The sequence below is a fragment of the Diadema setosum genome, chromosome 6 (genome assembly GCF_964275005.1).
Source record: "Diadema setosum chromosome 6, eeDiaSeto1, whole genome shotgun sequence".
NCBI lineage: Eukaryota > Metazoa > Echinodermata > Echinoidea > Diadematoida > Diadematidae > Diadema > Diadema setosum.
Genome location: NC_092690.1, coordinates 38,400,922 through 38,423,564, shown reverse-complemented (window position 1 = coordinate 38,423,564; position 22,643 = coordinate 38,400,922). Strand labels below are relative to the sequence as shown.

Below are 22,643 nucleotides of genomic sequence, written 5' to 3'. Positions count from 1 at the left end.
ATGGAACTAGGATGTATACATCTCCATTGTTTGAACTGACTTATCGGGGGAATTAACATTTCAACGTCAGCTGTGTGTGTGTGTGTGTGTGTGTGTGTATGTGTGTGTGTGAAGTGTGTTGTTATTCATTTATTTATTTTCATTTTTTTATTTATTTTTTTTTTATTATTATCTTCTTTTTTTTTTACTTTAGACCTTCGTATCGTCTCTATAGCGCAGACCAAATTGTGCTGACGGAAGTTTGGGAGTTTCCTGTACAATCACATTTACAGGACAGCTAGATGGCAACTTCAACAGGTGAGTATAGGAGTAGGCCTACTGCTTTCATGGTTTTTATTTCACCGCTGCGTAAAATTGCATAGAAGACAAAATAGCCTACCATGTAACGGTAAATCTCGCGGTATGGTTATTAATTTCATATTTTACGTATACCTCTCTGTATCAATACAGTCTCCGTCATAATAACGGCTCTTTGAAAGTTGTCCACGTCCCCTCTTGTAGCTATCACAACGCACCGCCTTTTAAGGCCTCGACTTATAAAGGTTTGAAATGTTTTGAAATCACAAACGCGCTGGCACTTTTAGGGGCGGATCCAGGAATTCCGTAAAGAGGAGGGGGGGGGGGGTGAGGCGCCTTTACAAAATGTGCTAGTAATGTGTATAGTTTATTATTGAATAATGTTTAATGGCAGTGTTTTAACCTCTTTTAAGCTTCTCCGTTGTATAATCGGATGAAATCAATGTTCATTTGCCATGTCTACTGAAAATATGTGAAAAGTAGACCTAATTATATAGCCTATTATAGAGTAAAGAATTAAATAATTTGGTAGCCATTTTTTATGCAAGTTATTTGGTATTGCACTAAGAAGTTCACTTAGAAACAGCGGGCTCATTAGATAAAACAGTCCAGTGCCCAACTTTAAAAGAATCGCATAATTTTGGTTGAGACGTAACTTTTCTTTTCTAACATTTTTTGGTGAGAAAATGAAAATGTTCTTACGAAATATGAAAGAGCATGTAATTCCAAGACGAATTCAACTTTTATTTGATGAAAATTGGTTTTGAAATCGCCGAGGTATCCAAAGCAGAGCGATAGTGATAAAAGGTGTGGGACCCACCTTTTGTTATCATCGTTTGGATTTTGTTAGGTGATCCGAGAATCCTCTCGGATCACCTTCTGTATCTGTACGGATTCTTTGTTGGTTCTTCTTAGGTGATCCGAGTATCCTCTCGGATCACCTTCTGTATCTGTACTGATTCTTTGTTCTTCTTTTTAATCTTCTTTATTTCTGGACAAAATTTGTGCAGAGGTTAGCTCAGAAAGTGCATTGCCTCTCAATGTCAAACTTATACCATATATGTATCATGTCGCAAAGACGACAGCGCAAGTAAAATCATAGTGATCAGTCGACCGTGACGTCACTATGACGTCATTATATGAAAACACATTTTCATGCATATCTCATTAATAGAATGGAATTCTTCAATGAAATTTACGTCACACATATTTCAAGTCAAGTGAATTCTACTCATATTCTCAAAATTCATTTTTATCTCAAAACGCGCGCGTACGCGCGCGTTGAAATATTTGTATGCTCAAATCGAGCTCAAATTTTTTTTGCACACGTTTCAGACCATTTGGAGCATTTTTTGAAAAATTGAAAAAATTCGACGGACGCGTACGCGCGCGCACATATTCGCACACACAGCTCATATGCAATAGAAATTTCCCGTTTTTTTACATTTATCGGATGCCTGAAATGTCAAGGAATATTTCTACCAAGTTTCAAGTCAATCCGACTTAATATGACGTCATACGGGCCCGTCAAAGTTGAAATTCCGCGCGCGCGTCAATGGCGATATACAGTGCAACGATGCCAAAAAAACGCCAATTTTAAATCCGGTTTTACTCGTCAGGATGGACGGTGACCCCCCATTTTCTTTACATATTCTGAAAGCTGATGAGTTGAATATGTTATTTCATGGGTTGGCGATGTTGGAAAAATGATTAAAAGATATCAAATATCTTAATAAAGTAAAAAAAGTAAATTTTCAAAATGACGTCATCAAATTTCAAGTTCACTCAAGCGTATCTCACTTATCCTTTGCCAATTTACACCCAGATTTCAGTATGTTGTAGCTTATTATATGATCTTTCATTAATATAATTACAACATTTTGATTGGATGACGGCATCACCTCGTAAAAATGGATTGAAAGTAATATTGTCAAATTTGACCAGTTTACGTGTTATCTCTATGGGAGAGCAGTTTTTCTGGCAGTGAAAATTGACATGACTCTCTTTTTCGAGCACTAGCTCACTTATGCTTCGGTGAATTTCTCCCAGATTTTAGTATGTTGTAGCTGAGACTTTGGGCTATCGTGAGTGTGCCCTCCATTTTTTCATACGATGTCGGCATCACGTCGAAAAACTTGGTTGAAAATGGCACGAGGCTTCGATGCAGCGTCATTTTGCTTAATACACAGGGCCTATGGAGAATGAAATAGGTCATTGCGTAGCGCATCCGACTCGTAATCCTAAGGTCCCTGGTTCGAGGCTCACCCCTGCCAATATTTTTAAAATTTTTTTAAACACTTTTTTCTTCTTTTTCTTTAGTTAATCTTAATCTCCCTTTCCTTACTTTATCTTTTTCTGATTTTTTTATGCTTCTCCTTCAAATTTCTATAAAATAACATAATTTTTTCTTTATTTTTCTTTCTTTCTACTTTCTGTGCAATAGATGAACAACAACAATGGCTATCAATCCCATATTTTGCACATGTTTAGTACATGTCACGTGCATTATTTCATAAAATAACAACTACTTGATCGGACACCATCTTGGGTATGTAAATTAGGGTCAAAGGTCATAAATGTTTCATCCAGTATCTTGGTGAATACATGTCCTATCTTTCCCATATTTTGCACACGCAAAGACCATGTTACAAGAATCATTTCATAAAATAATCACTTTTTGCTTAGACGCCATTTTGGGTGTGCAAAGTGAGGTCAAAGGTCAAATATACTTCATTCTGTATTTCCGTTAGTGTATACGGAATTCGGTACCAAAGATGGCAGGTCTCACTCCGTTTTCTAAATGAGAATCCAAATATCACACGGCCAATGTCTCTAAACAAGGATGAAACCTTATGGTCATGCCTATTGTGATCAGGACTCTAATCATTGATTAAAAAAAAAAACGGATCACCTAATTTGTCAGTCTTCACAAATTCCGGGTCTAGTTAGGTGATCCGAGTATCCTCTCGGATCACCTATTGTTTCTGTACGGAATCTTTCTTTATTTCTTTCTCCTCAAAAATTGTGCAGAGGTTAGCTCAGAAAGTGCATTGCCTATGAATGTCAAACTTAAACCATATATGTATCATGTCGCAAAGACGACAGCGCAAGTAAAATCGTAGTGATCAGTCGACCGTGACGTCACTATGACGTCATTATATGAAAACACATTTTCATGCATATCTCATTAATGGAATTGAATATTTCAATGAAATTTACGTCACATATGTGACCCGCTACAACAAAAAGGTCCTAAAGTCGCGCACGGTCGAAGCCGTGAAAATCGAGTTTGAAGTCAGAGCATTAAAATTGGTCAAAACTTACGATTTTCTGATTTTGATATATTATTGGAGTCTATCATGTCTTCTATCATCTGTCGAAATTTTGAAGCAAAATGATCACAGGAAAGACCAAAAAATAGCGTTTTTCTGAGCCATGTTTTTTGGCGTTTCAACGAAGCAGAAACTGGTTCGAAAATTTGGATTGAGCGCCACAGATAGGCTCCGCCCCTAACAACGACCATAGTGATCTCATTGGTCAGTTTGCTGCTTGCTGCTAACCGAAGCGTGAAGCTCGCACACTGCCCAGTCGACTGGTGCGTGCGGGCGGGGTGCGCTATGCTCAGCCGCTTCTCACATCCTGGTCACTGATTGGTTGGTGAGGAGACCGCCAACGCTGATGTGCTTGAATGAACTCTTCGGGGGTTGCTAGGGCTCACCTTCTATTGTCCAGAGGTGAAAAATGACTTGCGTGTCCTTTGATTGCGATTGCGTCGCACGGAAGACTTTTAGGGCGCTTTTCTCGAAACAGTGATTTTCCAAACGTCTCGACATGCTCTCTTTAAAACATCGATATCTCCGCAGCCGATTATTTTTATAAAATGTTTTATATATCGATTTAAAGCAGAAAGATTAGGGGATTATATCATGTAATTTTCAAAAAATCGACCTCGCCCGACTTTAGGATCATTTTGTTGTAGCGGGTCACATATATTTCAAGTCAAGTGAATTCTACTCATATTCTCAAAATTCATACTTATCTTAAAACGCGCGCGTACGTGCGCGTTGAAATATTTGTATGCTCAAATCGAGCTCAAAATTTTTTTGCACACGTTTCAGACCATTTCGAGCATTTTTTGAAAAATTGAAAAAAATGGACGGACGCGTACGCGCGCGCACATATTCGCACACACAGCTCATATGCAATAGAAATTTTAAGTTTTTACACACGGATCGGATGTCCAAAATGTCAAGGATTATTTCTACCAAGTTTCAAGTCGATCCGACTCAATATGACGTCATAAGGGCCCGTCAAATTCAAAATTCCGCGCGTGCGTCAATGGGGATGCACAGTGCAACTATGCCAAAAAACCGCCAATTTTAAATCGGATTTTACTCGTCAGGATGGACGGTGACCCCCCACTTTCTTGACATATTCTGAAAGCTGATGAGTTGTACATGTCATTTCATGGGTTGGCAATGCTGACAAAATGATTAAAAGATATCAAATTTCTTAATAAAGTAAAAAAAGTAAATTTTCAAAATGACGTCATCAAATTTCAAGTTTACTCGAGCGTATCTCACTTATCCTTTGCCAATTTTCACCCAAATTTCAATATGTTGTAGGTTATGAAATGTTCTTTCATAAATTTACAAACATAATTTTGATTGGATGACGGCATCACCTCGTAAAAATGGATTGAAAGTAACCTTGTCAAATTTGACCAGTTTACGTGTAATCTCTATGGGAGTGCAGTTTTTATGGAATTGAAAATTGACATTACTATCTTTATCGAGCACTAGTTCACTTATGCTTCTGTGAATTTCTCCAAGATTTTGATATGGTGTAGCTGAGACTTTGGGCTATCGGAAGTGTGCCCTTTGTTTTTTCATACGATGTCGGGATCACGTCAAAAAACTTACTTGAAATTAAAGCTTATCTTCGATGTATTGAAATATTTCTTTCTTTTTGCAACTTTATGTGCAATAACTCAAGAAAAACATACCCTATCACCACTTTATTTTGCACATGTTTAGTTCATGTCACGAACATTATTTCATAAAATAACAACTACTTAATCAGACGCCATCTTGGGTATGTAAATTAGGGTCAAAGGTCATAAATGTATCATCCTGTATCTTGGTGAATACATGTCCTTTCTTTCCCATATTTTGCACACGCAAAGATCATGTTACAAGAATCATTTCACAAAATAGCCACTAATTGCTCAGATTCCATCTTGGGTGTGTAAAGTGGGGTCAAAGGTCATATGTACTTCTTTCTCTATCTTCGCTATTACGTGTTATCTCTATGGGAGGGAATTTTTCTAGATGTGAAAATTGACATGACTATCTTTATCAAGCACTAGCTCACTTATGCTTGAGTGATTTTCTCCCAGATTTTAATATGATGTAGCTGAGACTTTGTGCTATCGCTAATGTGCCCTTTGTTTTTCACACGATGTCGGTATCACGTCAAAATACTTGGTTGAAATTAAAGCTCATGAACAATGTATTGAAATAATTTCTTTCTTTGTGCAACTTTCTTTGCTATAACTCAAGAAAAACATGCCCTATCACCACCATATTTTGCACATGGTTAGTTCATGTCACGAACATTATTTCATAAAATAACAACTACTTGATCAGACGCCATCTTGGGTATGTAAATTGGGGTCAAAGGTCATAGATGTTTCATCCTGTATCTTGGTGAATACATGTCTTTTCTTTCCCATATTTTGCACACGTGAAGACCATGTTACAAGGATCATTTCACAAAATAACCACTTTTTGCTCAGATGCCATCTTGTCTGTGCAAATTCGGGTCAAATGTCATATGTACTTCTTTCTGTACCTTCGTTATGACGTGTTATCTCTATGGGAAGGATTTTTTTATGTGAACATTGACATGATTGTCTTTATCGAGCACGTATGTTGAAGCTGAGACTTTGCGCTATCGTTATGTGCCCTTCGTTTTTTTCATATGTGTCGGAATCACGTTTAAATTTTTGGTTGAAATTAAAGCTTGTCTTCGATGTATTCAGATATTTAGGTGATCCGAGTATCCTCTCGGATCACCTTCTGTATCTCTACGGATTCTTTATTCTTCTTCTTTGTTTGTTTCTTTATTTCTCCCCAAAAGTTGTGCAGAGGTTAGCTCAGAAAGTACTCTGCCTATCAATTTCAAAATTATACCATGTATGCATCATGTCCTAAAGACAACAAATCTAATGCATCATTGTGATCAGTCGACCGTGACGTCACTATGACGTCATTATATGAAAACACATTCTCAATTATATCTAATTAATGGAATGGAATATTTCAATGAAATTTGCGTCACATATATTTCAAGTTATGCGCATTCTACTCATATTCTCAAAATTCATATTTTCTCTAAAAACGTGCGCGTACGCGCGCGTTGAAATATTTGCATACTCCAATCGAGCTCAAAATTTTTTTGCACACGTTTCAGACCATTTAGAGCATTTTTTGAAAAATTGAAAAAATTGGACGGACGCGTACGCGCGCGCGCATATGCGCACGCACAGCTCATATGTCATAGAAATTTCCCGTTTTTTCACACTTATCAGATGCCTGAAATGTCAAGGAATATTTCTGCCAAGTTTCAAGTCAATCCGATTCAATATGACGTCATACGGGCCCGTCAAAGTTGAAATTCCGCGCGCGCGTCAATGGCGATATACAGTGCAACTATGCCAAAAGACCGCCAATTTTAAATCCGATTTTACTCGTCAGGATGGACGATGACCCCCCATTTTCTTTACATATTTTGAAAGCTGATGAGTTGTACATGTCATTTTATGGGTTGGCGATGCTGGCAAAATGATGAAAAGATATCAAATTTCTTAATAAAATAAAAAAAGTAAATTTTCAAAATGACGTCATCAAATTTCAAGTTCACTCGAACGTATCCCACTAATCCTTCGCCAATTTTCATTCAGATTTCAGTATGTGGTAGCTTATTAAATGGTCTTTCATTAATATAATAACAACATTTTGATTGGATGACGGCATCACCTCGTGAAAATGGATTGAAAGTAATCTTGTCAAATTTGACCAGTATACGTGTTATGTCTATGGGAGTGCAGTTTTTCTGGAAATGAAAATTGACACGACTATCTTTTTCGACCACTAGCTCACTTATGCTTCGGTGAATTTCTCCCAAATTTTAATATGTTGTAGCTAAGACTTTGGGCTATCGTAAGTGTGCCCTTCATTTTTTCATACGACGTCGGCATCACGTCGAAAAACTTGGCTAAAATTTGCACTTGGCTTCGATGCAGCGTCATTTTGCTTAATACACAGGGCCTATGGAGGATGAAATAGGTCAGTGCATAGCGCATCCGACTCGTAATCCTAAGGTCCCGGGTTCGAGGCTCACCCCTGCCAATATTTTTTTTCACTTTTTTTAAACACTTTTTTTCTTCTTTTTCTTTAGTTAGTCTTATTCTCCCTTCCTTACTTTATCTTTTTCTGATTTTTTTTTTATGCTTCTTCAAATTTCTATGAAATAACTTCATTTTTTCTTTATTTTTCTTTCTTAAGTCTACTTTCTGTGCAATAGATCAATAACAACAATGGCTATCAACCCCATATTTTGCACATGTTTAGTTCGTGTCACGTACATTATTTCATAAAATAACAACTACTTGATCAGACACCATCTTGGGTATGTAAATTAGGGTCAAAGGTCATAAATGTTTCATCCTGTATCTTGGTGAATACATGTCCTATCTTTCCCATATATTGCACACGTAAAGACCATGTTACAGGGATCATTTCATAAAATAACCACTTTTTGCTCAGATGCCATCTTGTCTGTGCAAAGTGGGGTCAAAGGTCATATGTACTTCTCTTTCTATCTTCGCTATGACGTGTTATCTCTATGGGAGGGAATTTTTTAGATATGAAAATTGACATGACTCTTTATCGAGCACTATCTTACTTATGCTTCGGTGAATTTCTCTGAGATTTTAATATGTTGTAGCTGAGACTTTGCACTATCAGGACTCGAATCATTGATTAAAAAAAAAAATCGGATCACCTTAATTTGTCAGTGATGACAAATTACAATCTCTAGTTCTTTCTGCAACTTTCTTTGCAATAACTCAAGAAAAACACGCCCTATCACCCCCCATTTGCTATATTTTGCACATGTATGTAGACGATGTCGCAAGAATCATTTCACAAAATAACCACTTTTTCCTCAGATGCCATCTTGGGAGTGTAAAGGTGGGTCAAAGGTCATATGTATTCGTTGCTGTATCTTCTTATTCAGTGTATACAGAATTTGGTACCAAAGATGGCAGATATGACTCCCTTTTCTAAATGAGAATCCAAACATCACACGGCCAGTGTCTCTAAACACAGATGAAACTTGTATTGTCATGCCTATTGCGATCAGGACTCGAATCATTGATTAAAAAAAATCGGATCACCTTAATTTGTCAGTGATGACAAATTACAATCTCTAGTTAGGTGATCCGAGTATCCTTCGGATCACCTTCTGTATCTGTACTGATTCTTTATTTCTGGACAAAAGTTGTGCAGAGATTAACTCAGAAAGTCCTCTGCCTATCAATTTCAAAATTATACCATATATGTATCATGTCACAAAGACGACAGATTTTGTAAAATCATTGTGATCAATGGACCGTGACGTCACTATGACGTCATTATATGAAAGCACATTTTCATTAATATCTCATTAATGGAATGGAATTTTTCTATGAAATTTACGTCACATATAGTTCAAATCAAGCGCACTCTACACATTTTCTCAAATTTCAGTTTACACTTAAACCGTGCGCGTACGCGCACGTTAAAATGTTGACATGCTCCAATCGAGCTCAAATTTTTTTTGCACACGTTTCAGATCATTTGGAGCATTTTTTGAAAAATTGAAAAAATTGGACGGACGCGTACGCGCGCGCACATATACGCACGCACAGCTCATATGCAATAGAAATTTCCCGTTTTTTTACACTTATCGGATGACTGAAATGTCAAGGAATATTTCTACCAAGTTTCAAGTCGATCCGACTCAATATGACGTCATACGGGCCCGTCAAAGTTGAAATTCCGCGCGCGCGTCAATGGCGATATACAGTGCAACTATGCCAAAAAACTGCCAATTTTAAATCCGATTTTACTCGTCAGGATGGACGGTGACCCCCCATTTTCTGTACATATTTTGAAAGCTGATGAGTTGTACATGTCATTTCATGGGGTGGCAATGCTGACAAAATGATTAAAAGATATCAAATTTCTTAATAAAGTAAAAAAAGTAAATTTTCAAAATGACGTCATCAAATTTCAAGTTCATTCGAGCGTATTTCACTAATCCTTTGTCAATTTTCACCAAGATTTCAGTATGTTGTAGCTTATTAAATGCTCTTTCATTAACGTAATAACAGTATTTTGATTAGATGACGGCATCACCTCGTAAAAATGGATTGAATGTAATCTTGTCAAATTTGACCAGTTTACGTGTTAACTCTATGGGAGTGCAGTTTTTATGGAAATGAAAATTGACATGACTATCTTTATCGAGCACTAGCTCGCTTATGCTTCGGTGAATCTCTCTAAGATTTTAATATGTTGTAGCTGAGACGTAGGGCTATCGTAAGTGTGCCCTTCGTTTTTTCATACTATGTCTGCATCACGTCAAAACACTTGGTTGAAATTAAAGCTTATCTTCGATGTATTGAAGTATTTCTTTCTTTCTGCAACTTTCTTTGCAATAACTCAAGAAAAACGGCCTCTATCACTTCCATATTTTGCACATGTTTAGTTCATGTGACGTGAATTATTTCATAAAATAACAACTACTTGATCGGACACCATCTTGGGTATGTAAATTAGGGTCAAAGGTCATAAGTGTTTCACCCCGTATCTTAGTGAATACATGTCCTATCTTTCCCATATTTTGCACACGCAAAGACCATGTTACAAGGATCATTTCACATAATAACTACTTTTTACTCAGATGCCATCTTGTCTGTACAAATTGAGGTCAAAGGTCATATGTACTTCTTTTTGTATCTTCGTTATGACATGTTATCTCTATGGGAGGGAATTTTTTTTAATGTGAAAATTGACATGATTGTCTTTATCGAGCACTAGCTCACTTATGCTTCGGTGAATTTCTCCCAGATTTTAATATGTTGTAGCTGAGACTTTGCGCTATCGTTTTGTTTACTTCGTCTTTTCATACGATGTCGGGATTACGATAAAAACTTGGTTGAAATTAAAGCTTATCTTCTATGTATTGAGATATTTCTTTCTTTCTGCAACTTTCTTTGCAATAACTCAAGAAAAACATGCCCTATCACCCCCATATTTTGCACATGTTTAGTTCATGTCTCGTACATTATTTCATAAAATAACAACTACTAGATCGGACAACATCTTGGGTAGGTAAATTAGGGTCAAAGGTCATAAATGTTTCATCGTGTATCTTAGTGAATACCTGTCCTACCTTTCCCATATTTTTCACACGTATAGACGATGTCGCGAGAATCATTTCACAAAATAACCACTATTTCATCAGATGCAATCTTGGGAGTGCAAAGGTGGGTCAAAGGTCATATGTACTTGTTGCTGTTTCTTCGTTATAGTGTATACAGAATTTGGTACCTAACATGGCAGATATGACTCCCTTTGCTAAATGAGAATGCAAACATCACACGGCCAATGTCTCTAAACACAGATGAAACTTGTATGGTCATGCCTATTGCGATCAGGACTCGAATCATTGATAAAAAAAAATCGGATCACCTTAATTTGTCAGTGATGACAAATTACAATCTCTAGTTAGGTGATCCGAGTATCCTCTCGGATCACCTTCTGTATCTGTACTGATTCTTTGTTCTTCTTTTTAATCTTCTTTATTTCTGGACAAAATTTGTGCAGAGGTTAGCTCAGAAAGTGCATTGCCTCTCAATGTCAAACTTATACCATATATGTATCATGTCGCAAAGACGACAGCGCAAGTAAAATCATAGTGATCAGTCGACCGTGACGTCACTATGACGTCATTATATGAAAACACATTTTCATGCATATCTCATTAATAGAATGGAATTCTTCAATGAAATTTACGTCACACATATTTCAAGTCAAGTGAATTCTACTCATATTCTCAAAATTCATTTTTATCTCAAAACGCGCGCGTACGCGCGCGTTGAAATATTTGTATGCTCAAATCGAGCTCAAATTTTTTTTGCACACGTTTCAGACCATTTGGAGCATTTTTTGAAAAATTGAAAAAATTCGACGGACGCGTACGCGCGCGCACATATTCGCACACACAGCTCATATGCAATAGAAATTTCCCGTTTTTTTACATTTATCGGATGCCTGAAATGTCAAGGAATATTTCTACCAAGTTTCAAGTCAATCCGACTTAATATGACGTCATACGGGCCCGTCAAAGTTGAAATTCCGCGCGCGCGTCAATGGCGATATACAGTGCAACGATGCCAAAAAAACGCCAATTTTAAATCCGGTTTTACTCGTCAGGATGGACGGTGACCCCCCATTTTCTTTACATATTCTGAAAGCTGATGAGTTGAATATGTTATTTCATGGGTTGGCGATGTTGGGAAAATGATTAAAAGATATCAAATATCTTAATAAAGTCAAAAAAGTAAATTTTCAAAATGACGTCATCGAATTTCAAGTTCACTCAAGCGTATCTCACTTATCCTTTGCCAATTTACACCCAGATTTCAGTATGTTGTAGCTTATTATATGATCTTTCATTAATATAATTACAACATTTTGATTGGATGACGGCATCACCTCGTAAAAATGGATTGAAAGTAATATTGTCAAATTTGACCAGTTTACGTGTTATCTCTATGGGAGAGCAGTTTTTCTGGCAGTGAAAATTGACATGACTCTCTTTTTCGAGCACTAGCTCACTTATGCTTCGGTGAATTTCTCCCAGATTTTAGTATGTTGTAGCTGAGACTTTGGGCTATCGTAATGTGCCCTCCATTTTTTTATACGATGTCGGCATCACGTCGAAAAACTTGGTTGAAAATGGCACGAGGCTTCGATGCAGCGTCATTTTGCTTAATACACAGGGCCTATGGAGAATGAAATAGGTCATTGCGTAGCGCATCCGACTCGTAATCCTAAGGTCCCTGGTTCGAGGCTCACCCCTGCCAATATTTTTTAAATTTTTTTAAACACTTTTTTCTTCTTTTTCTTTAGATAATCTTAATCTCCCTTTCCTTACTTTATCTTTTTCTGATTTTTTTATGCTTCTCCTTCAAATTTCTATAAAATAACATAATTTTTTCTTTATTTTTCTTTCTTTCTACTTTCTGTGCAATAGATGAACAACAACAATGGCTATCAATCCCATATTTTGCACATGTTTAGTACATGTCACGTACATTATTTCATAAAATAACAACTACTTGATCGGACACCATCTTGGGTATGTAAATTAGGGTCAAAGGTCATAAATGTTTCATCCAGTATCTTGGTGAATACATGTCCTATCTTTCCCATATTTTGCACACGCAAAGACCATGTTACAAGAATCATTTCATAAAATAATCACTTTTTGCTTAGACGCCATTTTGGGTGTGCAAAGTGAGGTCAAAGGTCAAATATACTTCATTCTGTATTTCCGTTAGTGTATACGGAATTCGGTACCAAAGATGGCAGGTCTCACTCCGTTTTCTAAATGAGAATCCAAATATCACACGGCCAATGTCTCTAAACAAGGATGAAACCTTATGGTCATGCCTATTGTGATCAGGACTCTAATCATTGATTAAAAAAAAAAACGGATCACCTAATTTGTCAGTCTTGACAAATTCCGGGTCTAGTTCTTTGTTCTTCTTTTTAATCTTCTTTATTTCTGGACAAAATTTGTGCAGAGGTTAGCTCAGAAAGTGCACTGCCTCTCAATGTCAAACTTATACCATATATGTATCATGTCGCAAAGACGACAGCGCAAGTAAAATAATAGTGATCAGTCGACCGTGACGTCACTATGACGTCATTATATGAAAACACATTTTCATTCATATCTCATTATTGGAATGGAATTTTTCAATGAAATTTACGTCACATATATTTCAAGTCAAGCGCATTCTACTCATATTATCAAAATTCACATTTATTATTAAAAAGTGCGCGTACGCGCGCGTTGAAATATTTGTATGCTCAAATCGAGCTCAAATTTTTTTTGCACACGTTTCAGACCATTTGAAGCATTTTTTGAAAAATTGAAAAAATTGGACGGACGCGTACGCGCGCGCACATATACGCACGCACAGCTCATATGCAATATAAATTTCCAATTTTTTCACACGGATCGGATGCCTGAAATGTCAAGGAATGTTTCTACAAAGTTTCAAGTCAATCCGACTCAATATGACGTCATACGGGCCCGTCAAAGTTGAAATTCCGCGCGCGCGTCAATGGCGATATACAGTGCAACAATGCCAAAAAACCGCCAATTTTAAATCCGATTTTACTCGTCAGGATGGACGGTGACCCCCCATTTTCTTTACATATTTTGAAAGCTGATGAGTTGTACATATCATTTCATGGGTTGGCGATACTGAAAAAATGATTAAAAGATATCAAATTTCTTAATAAAGTAAAAAAAGTAAATTTTCAAAATGACGTCATCAAATTTCAAGTTCACTCGAGCGTATCTCACTTATCCTTTGCCAATTTTCACACAAATTTCAGTATGTTGTAGCTTATTAAATGCTTTTTCATTAATATAATAACAGCATTTTGATTGGATGACGGCATCACATCGCAAAAATGGATTCAAAGTAATCTTGTCAAATTTGACCAGTTTACGTGTTATCTCTATGGGAGTGCAGTTTTTCTGGAAATGAAAATTGACATGACTATCTTTATCGAGCACTATCTCACTTATGCTTCGGTGAATTCCTCCCAAATTTTAGTATGTTGTAGCTGAGACTTTGGGCTATCGTAAGTGTGCCCTTTGTTGTTTCATACGACGTCGGCATCACGTCAAAAAATGTGGTTGAAATTAAAGCTTATCTTCGATGTATTGAGATATTTCTTCCTTTCTGCAACTTTCTTTGCAATAACTCAAGAAAGACAGCCCCTATCACCCCCATATTTTGCACATGTTTAGTTCATGTTACGTACATTATTTAATAAAATAACAACTACTTGATCGGACACCATCTTGGGTTTGTAAATTAGGGTCAAAGGTCATAAATATTTCATCCTGTATCTTAATAAATACATGTCCTTTCTTTCCCATATTTTGCACACGTAAAGACCATGTTACAAGGATCATTTCACAAAATAACCACTTTTTGCTCAGATGCCATCTTGTCTGTGCAAAGTGGGGTCAAAGGTCATATGCACTTTTTTCTGTATCTTCGTTATGACGTGTTATCTCTATTGGAGGGAATTTTTCTAGATGTGAAAGTTGACATGATTGTCTTTATCGAGCACTAGCTCACTTACCATTCTGTGAATTTCTCCCAGATTTTAATATGTTGTAGCTGAGACTTTGCGCTATCAGAAATATGCCTTTTGTGTTTCATACGATGTCTGGATCATGCTAAAAAACTTGGTTGAAATTAAAGCTTATCTTCGATGTATTGAGATATTTCTTTCTTTCTGCAACTTTCTTTGCAATAACTCAAGAAAAACAGCCTCTATTACCCCCATATTTTGCACGTTTAGTTCATGTCACGTACATTATTTCATAAAATAACAACTACTTGATCGGACACCATCTTGGGTATGTAAATTAGGGTCAAAGGTCATAAATGTTTCATCCTGTATCTTGGTGAATACTTGTCCTATCTTTCCCATATTTTGCACACGCAAGGACCATTTTACAAGAATCATTTCACAAAATAACTACTTTTTGCTCAGATGCCATCTTTGGTGTGCAAAATGGGGTCAAAGGTCAAATATACTTCATTCTGTATCTTCGTTAGTGCATACGGAATTCGGTACCAAAGATGGCAGGTCTGACTCCCTTTTCTAAATGAGACTCCAAACATCACATGGCCAATGTCCTCTCAACACAGATGAAACCTGTATAGTCATGCCTATTGGGATCAGGACTCAAATCATTGATTTCCCAAGAGATCGGATCACCTAATTTGTCAGTGTTGACAAATTCCGAGTCTAGTTCTTCTTCTTCTTCTTCTTTATTTCTGGACAAAATTTGTGTAGAGGTTAGCTCAGAAAGTCCTCTTCCTATCAATTTCAAAATTATACCATATATGTATCATGTCCCAAAGACGACAGATCTAATGTATAATAGTGATCAGTCGACCGTGACGTCACTGTGACGTCATTATATGAAAACACATTCTCAATCATATCTCACTAATGGAATAGAGTTTTTCAATGAAATTTACGTCACATATATTTCAAGTTATGCGCATTCTACTCATATTCTCAAAATTCATATTTTCTCTTAAAACGTGCGCGTACGCGCGCGTTGAAATATTTGTATGCTCAAATCGAGCTCAAATTTTTTTTGCACACGTTTCAGACCATTTGCAGCATTTTTTGAAAAATTGAAAAAATTGGACGGACGCGTACGCGCGCGCACATATACGCACGTACAGCTCATATGCAACAGAAATTTCCCGATTTTTTACATTTATCGGATGTCTGAAAAGTCAAGGAACATTTCTAGCAAGTTTCAAGTCAATCCGACTCAATATGACGTCATACGGGACTGTCAAAGTTGAAATTCCGCGCGCGCGTCAATGGCGATATACAGTACAACAATGCCCAAAAACCGCCAATTTTAAATCCGATTTTACTCGTCAGGATGGACGGTGACCCCCCATTTTCTTTACATATTCTGAAAGCTGATGAGTTGTACATGTCAGTTTATGGGTTGGCGATACTGAAAAAGTGATTAAAAGATATCAAATTTCTTAATAAAGTAAAAAAAGTAAATTTTCAAAATGACGTCATCAATTTTCAAGTTTACTTGGGCGTATCTCACTTATCCTCTGCCAATTTTCACTCAGATTTCAGTATGTTGTAGCTTATTAAATGTTCTTTCATTAATGTAATTACAACATTTTGATTGGATGGCGGCATCACCTCGTAAAAATGGATTAAAAGTAATCTTGTCAAATTTGACCAGTTTACGTGTTATCTCTATGGGAGAGCAGTTTTTCTGGCAGTGAAAATTGACATGACTATCTTTTTCGAGCATTAGCTCACTTATGCTTCGGTGAATTTTTCCCAGATTTTACTATGTTGTAGCTGAGACTTTGGGCTATCGTAAGTGTGCCCTCCATTTTTTCATACGAGGCCGGCATCACGTCGAAAAACTTGGTTGAAAATGGCACGTGGCTTCGATGCAGCGTCATTTTGCTTAATACACAGGGCCTATGGAGCATGAAATAGGTCATTGCATAGCGCATCCGACTCGTAATCCTAAGGTCCCTGGTTCGAGCCTCACCCTTGCCAATATTTTTTTTATTTTTTTTTTCCAAACTCTTTTTTCTTCTTTTTCTTTATTTAGTCTTAATCTCCCTTCCTAACTTTATCTTTTTCTGATTTTTTAATGCTTCTCCTTCAAATTTCTATAAAATAACATAATTTTTTCTTTATTTTTCTTTCTTTCTACTACATTCTGTGCAATAGATGAAGAACAACAATGGTTATCAATCCCATATTTTGCACATCTTTAGTTCATGTCACGTACATTATTTCATAAAATAACAACTTCTTGATCGGACACCATCTTGGGTATGTAAATTAGGGTCAAAGGTCATAAATGTTTCATCCTGTATCATGGTGAATACATGTCCTATCTTTACCATATTTTGCACACGTAAAGACCATGTTACAAGGATCATTTCACAAAATAACCACTTTTTGCTCAGATGCCATCTTGGCTGTGCAAAGTGGGGTCAAAGGTCATATGTACTTCTTCCTGTATCTTCGTTATGACGTGTTATCTGTATGGGAGGGAATTTTTCTAGATGTGAAAATTGACATGATTGTCTTTATCGACGACTAGCTCACTTACCCTTCGGTGAATTTCTTCCAGATTTTAGTATGTTGTAGCCAATTTAATACTCTTTAAGTTTTGTTCATCAAAATTTTAATCGGATGATGTCTTCACCTCGTGAAAATGGATATAATGTAACCTTGTCAAATTTAACCAGTTTACGTGTTATCTCTATGGGAGGGAATTTTTCTGGAAATGAAAATTGACATGACGGTCTTTATCGAGCACTAGCTCACTTACTCCTCGGTGAATTTCTCCCAGATTTTAATATGTTGTAGCTGAGACTTTGGGCTATCGTCGGTATTCGCTCCATCTTTTCATACGACGCCGAGATCACGTCAAAAAACTTGGTTGAAATCAAACTTATCTTCGATGTATTGAGATACTTCTTTCTTTCTGCAACTTTCTTTGCAATAACTCTAGAAAAACAGCCCCTATCACCCCCATATTTTGCACATGTTTAGTTTATGTCACGTACATTATTTCATAAAATAACAACTACTTGATCAGACACCATCTTGGGTATGTAAATTAGGGTCAAAGGTCATAAATGTTTCAACCTGTATCTTGGTGAATACATGTCCTATCTTTCCAATATTTTGCACACGCAAAGACCATGTTACAAGAATCATTTCACAAAATAACCACTTTTTGCTCAGATGCCATCTTGGCTGTGCAAAGTTGGGTCAATGGTCAAATGTACTTCATTCTGTATCTTCGTTATAGTTTATACCAGGGAGGTACCTCCCTGGTTTATACCGAATTTGGTACCAAAGATGGTAGACCTGACTCTCTTTTGTAAATGAGAATCCAAATATCACACGGCCAATGTCTCTAAACACAGATGAAACCTATATGGTCATGCCTATTGCGATCAGGACTCGAATCATTGATTAAAAAAAAAAAAAATCGGATCACCTAATTTGTCAGTCTTGACAAATTCCGAGTCTAGTTTATTTTGTTTTTTTATGTCTCAGCCGTTCCAAAACTAGTTTTCATCGAATAAACTTGGAATTACTCTAGAATGCTATGCTGTGTACTATTTTATAAGTGGTGTCTTGGTATCTCGCAAAAATCTAAAAGCCCAATTCTCGCCTCCACCAATCCTGTACCATCCCTTTAACACTAAAATGCCGCTAGTATTCACATTTTTCGAAAATCCCTTTAGACTAATATGGGTAACGTTGGTTTACCATACAGCAGGAAGTCCGCCCGCTGTCTTCGTGTCGCAGACAAACGATGACGTAAACCCGACGGAAGTGACGTTGGCTTACAACGTCAACGCATGCCACGGTGGCGGCACAGCTCTTGGTATCTGCACAACTCAAGAGGGATCGGACTCCAACACCATTCTCTCTCTCATTCGCTCTGGTTACTATGGTAATCATTTCGAAAGCAAGTTGGTTGCGTCTTCGAGTGCGAAGGACACCAACGGATCTGCAGGATCAGAATTTTCGCAAACCGACAGAGATGGGAACCTCATCCTCAAGGCGTACGGGGGTCCTGTAGCTGCGACCTTGTTCTCAAATCAGTCGCGATATACTTCCGGGGGTCATTGTCTTCGGCGCGATTCAGCAGCAGATGGCTCGCTGAACGTGACGCTTCGTGAGATCGGCTTTGTAAACGAGGCAACGGACGAGGGCGCTGTCTCCTTTCTTGCTGTCTGCAGTTCCTCCAAGACCGATGAGTCAACTCCCATAGCCTGCTGCTACCTAGTAGAAGTTCGTCCCGGGAAGGAGAAGAATGACGTCACTTCTATTCCCGTTGGGAACTGCGGCCCAAATCGCCTGAAGGATAAGTGGGTGTTTTCTAGCGATGGAAAAGACTATCTGCAGATAACCGGTCCACCCGGCGGTCATTTTGCCTTTGCCTGCAATGCCAAGCCGTCTGATAATCAAGGTTCGGATGGGAACGTGCAAACTGGAAAGACACATTTCTCCGAAGCGTACAACGGCGAACACGACACGATACTCCTTCCAAAGATCAGAACACACTACGGCAGAGCCCTGCTCTTGCTCTGCTCAAGAAGCTGTCCTGTCACCAATCTCACCACCTCCGCACTCTACCTCGTGGCTCCGCTGGCTCTGAAAACCGGAGTGTTCTGCCTTGCATGGTTGACCGAAGATCCTGATGTTACCTCCCGCCAGGGCGTATCGGATATCTGGAGGATATCGAAGAAAATCGGCAAGTTGACGGCCAGGTTGCAGAAAGATGTGACGGGGCCATGTCGCTATGCCTTCATCTCCAATGCTCCGGAAGATATTTCCGATGTCGGGATGAGGTCAACGCAGGGAAGCTGCTTAGCAACGGGTAGTGTGAAACCTGTCGATGGCGAGCTCTCAGTCAGGGATGGTGTGATCAGCATTAGTACAGAGTCGCGACAAGAAGTCTTCATTGAAGTGAATGGTGTGGCGCTGGAATCGGTGAAAGAGTCTCAGTTCAAAGAAAATTCAGGAAAATTCGTCTGTCAGATCAGTCATCCACAGGACAGTTGCGCTTCTGGTGGTTTGAAACTCTACAGGCCATATGTCTGCTTGAAGAACAAAGGTGAGCTTGTTGTCATTAGCTTTTCGAATAATGTTCGTTATTCCGAAGGTTCATTAATCCGAAAATGAAGTAATTGTCGTAATTCCGAAGGTTCGTCACTATTAAACACGCAAATTCCGTATATCACAAATAGATGCTCTAACACGTCTAATCCGCAAATGAATAAAAAAAGAAAGATCAAACTAACGCACCTTCGGAATTACGAACCCTATTTCTTTTCCGGATTAACGAACTGTCATTTATTTTCTGGTCTTACGAACCTCATTTCATTATAAACTTTCTGACTAAACAAACCTTCGGAAACATGACCCGCAACTAACATTTAAACCCTATGTGAATGCTATCAAAATATATTGCACTTTGGAAATAGCTTCAGAATGTTATAGTTTCCCATCATGCCATAAAAGTAGGTTTATGCGAACAAATGATATTGAACATGAACGTTAGCGGCTTTGACTTGTGGAATGAGTGTTATAAGTTTTATTATAATTTCTGGGTGTCTAAACTTTGCTTACTAACAGTGAGGAAAAACAAACAAACAAACAAACAAACAAACAAACAAATAAAAACAAAACACACAAACCAAAAACAATATTTCCAATAGTTCCTCGTAGAAATGTGATTTGTATGATTATCCGGAAAAATCTGGAAAGTCTTGGAACTTTCCAGGATCTATACGCCTTGAGACCTGATGAAGGGTTGTTTCTTTGAGTGTATTAACTGTGTATGAAATGTCCATTATGAGCTCCGTCGTGGAGACGCTATATATGAGCTCCCTTGTGGACACATCATGGTATATTTAATATTTTTGTTTAATATCTCTAAGATTTATAATGTTTACTTTATGTTAGTATTGTCTGGGGCAAATTATATGTTGTATATGGGCCCCATTTTTTTTTCTCTCGAAACTGTTGTGATTATTTAGTACTAAAATTGCATATCTAACATATGTAGAAAATTCCGCTAAATTCCGCTGAAAATTGACACTCCCTTGACTTGTTACTGCCATTTTTGCAATGCTATTTCCTCTGCCTTCTGAGGGGGTGGTAAAGTCAAGTGTTCTTTTTATATGCTACAGAAATGAAAGTACCGATACATGGGATTCTCTGTGTGTTTTCTGTATATTGCTCGTCTCCTGTGACAACGCGAACTGTCGCATCTTTTTTATCCAACAGAAAATAATAACTTTTGAAAGGAAAGTCCGGATTTCTTTAGAATTCACTGTTGCGTTCTACTGATATCTCTGCAGTCACTAAATTCAAGTGTTTGGGTCGACTCCTTTTTAAAAGCCGGAATCCTCAAGGACATTGTTAAAGCTATATCATGTTAGAAATGTTACACACCGACTAACACCGAATCATGCCGAAGTTTTCCGACTCGTTTCCGATGGTTTGTATCGAGCTATCTCGAACCTACGTCGGCAGCCGCTCGGATCATCTCTTGTGTTAGTGTTTGCTCATACCCACTATGCTTCACAATTCGTCTGTCAGAAAACAAAACCGTGGAAGTCGAGTTGGCCGGGTCACCTGTGCAAGTCGTGTGCCAGAAGATTGGAGTTCACCTCGCCGTCAACTTCGGCGGCCCTGCCTACGAAAGCGTGAACGGAGTCGTGTTCGACGACGGCAGGATACTCTTGCCGTCTATCTGTCCATCCATCGGTGAGCCTCCGTTTACAACCTAATTTGAGGAAACATAAGAGTTTCTTTAACTCTGGATTCTTTTGAAATATTTTCGTTTGTTAGTAATAGTTCTACATTCTTGATGGACTTTAATTTGTTCCTCTTTAATTTCTTCTTTTGTGTGATTTGAATTTTCCTAATATTTGACGAAAATGTCTTGATTTCAACTTGCAGATATTGGCACATTAAGAGACGTAGTAACAGATTTTCTTCTTTTTTGTGTGTGCGTGTAAGTTTTACAGTTTTCGCGTGGTTGTGGCGTAAGTTTGATTCTACTTTTGTTGGCCTTTACCATGCTTACATTCAATGCTGGTTGACTGAAATGTTTGAAAAATCTCACTCTTCTTTCCCTCACTATTGCATGTCAAAGACAAAGCAATCAAATCAATAATTGATAGATCTTGCATCTTCACTGCTTTGTCATGTGCCATGAATGTGTCCCCGTCATTTCAGAACAGGAACTACTCGAAGTGAGCCGCAAAATGCTTTCTTTGTCACCATGATATTATGAAAAATAAGTTGAATTACATGACATTTTCGTTTCAGAGAGTATCTACACGGGATGCTACATCGATCCATCAACTAACTGCCATGGCGTTGTGTCTAGGACGGAGGATGGAGCGCTATACACGACATACATCGGAAACAGACTCACTAGCCCAGAAGGCATACACATCAAGGTGCAATGACCGCAGTCACTGTAAAAGAGGCTAAACGTGTTATGTAATGAGCGACAATGTGGCTATGTTGGTAGTCTGTTGGTATCTGCAGTTGAGAGATTTATGCCTCTAGACGAGTAGATAGATTCCTGTTTGTTTGTTTGTTTGTTTGTTTTTTGTTTCATTTTTCCATCTGAGAAGACCCCTGCATGGATAGCGCGTATTCAGCGGCACTAGCTGGTCTTCCATGGGGTACAACATGATGTGAGGCAAGACCCCTTCGCCAGGTTACCCTGCTCTTTGCAATGAATGAATGAAGAGCGATCTTGTGACTGTCGCACACCCGGGACCTCCATTTAATGTCCTGTCCAAGGGACAGAGTGTTTTGCCTCTTACTAGAAGGGACGGTGCGATTACCTAC

The 22,643-nt window shown here is 37.9% G+C and overlaps 1 protein-coding gene across 1 annotated transcript in view; it reads left to right on the top strand.

Annotated features, from left to right (window-relative positions):
* LOC140229776 (uncharacterized) overlaps positions 1–22,643 on the top strand; it is a 57,318-nt gene that overhangs the window by 9,061 nt on the left and 25,614 nt on the right. The window contains exons 2-4 of the mRNA XM_072310011.1: positions 18,538–19,884; positions 21,375–21,542; positions 22,110–22,243. Coding sequence (XP_072166112.1) covers positions 18,538–19,884; positions 21,375–21,542; positions 22,110–22,243 — 1,649 coding nt within the window. The remainder of the gene's footprint in view (positions 1–18,537; positions 19,885–21,374; positions 21,543–22,109; positions 22,244–22,643) is intronic.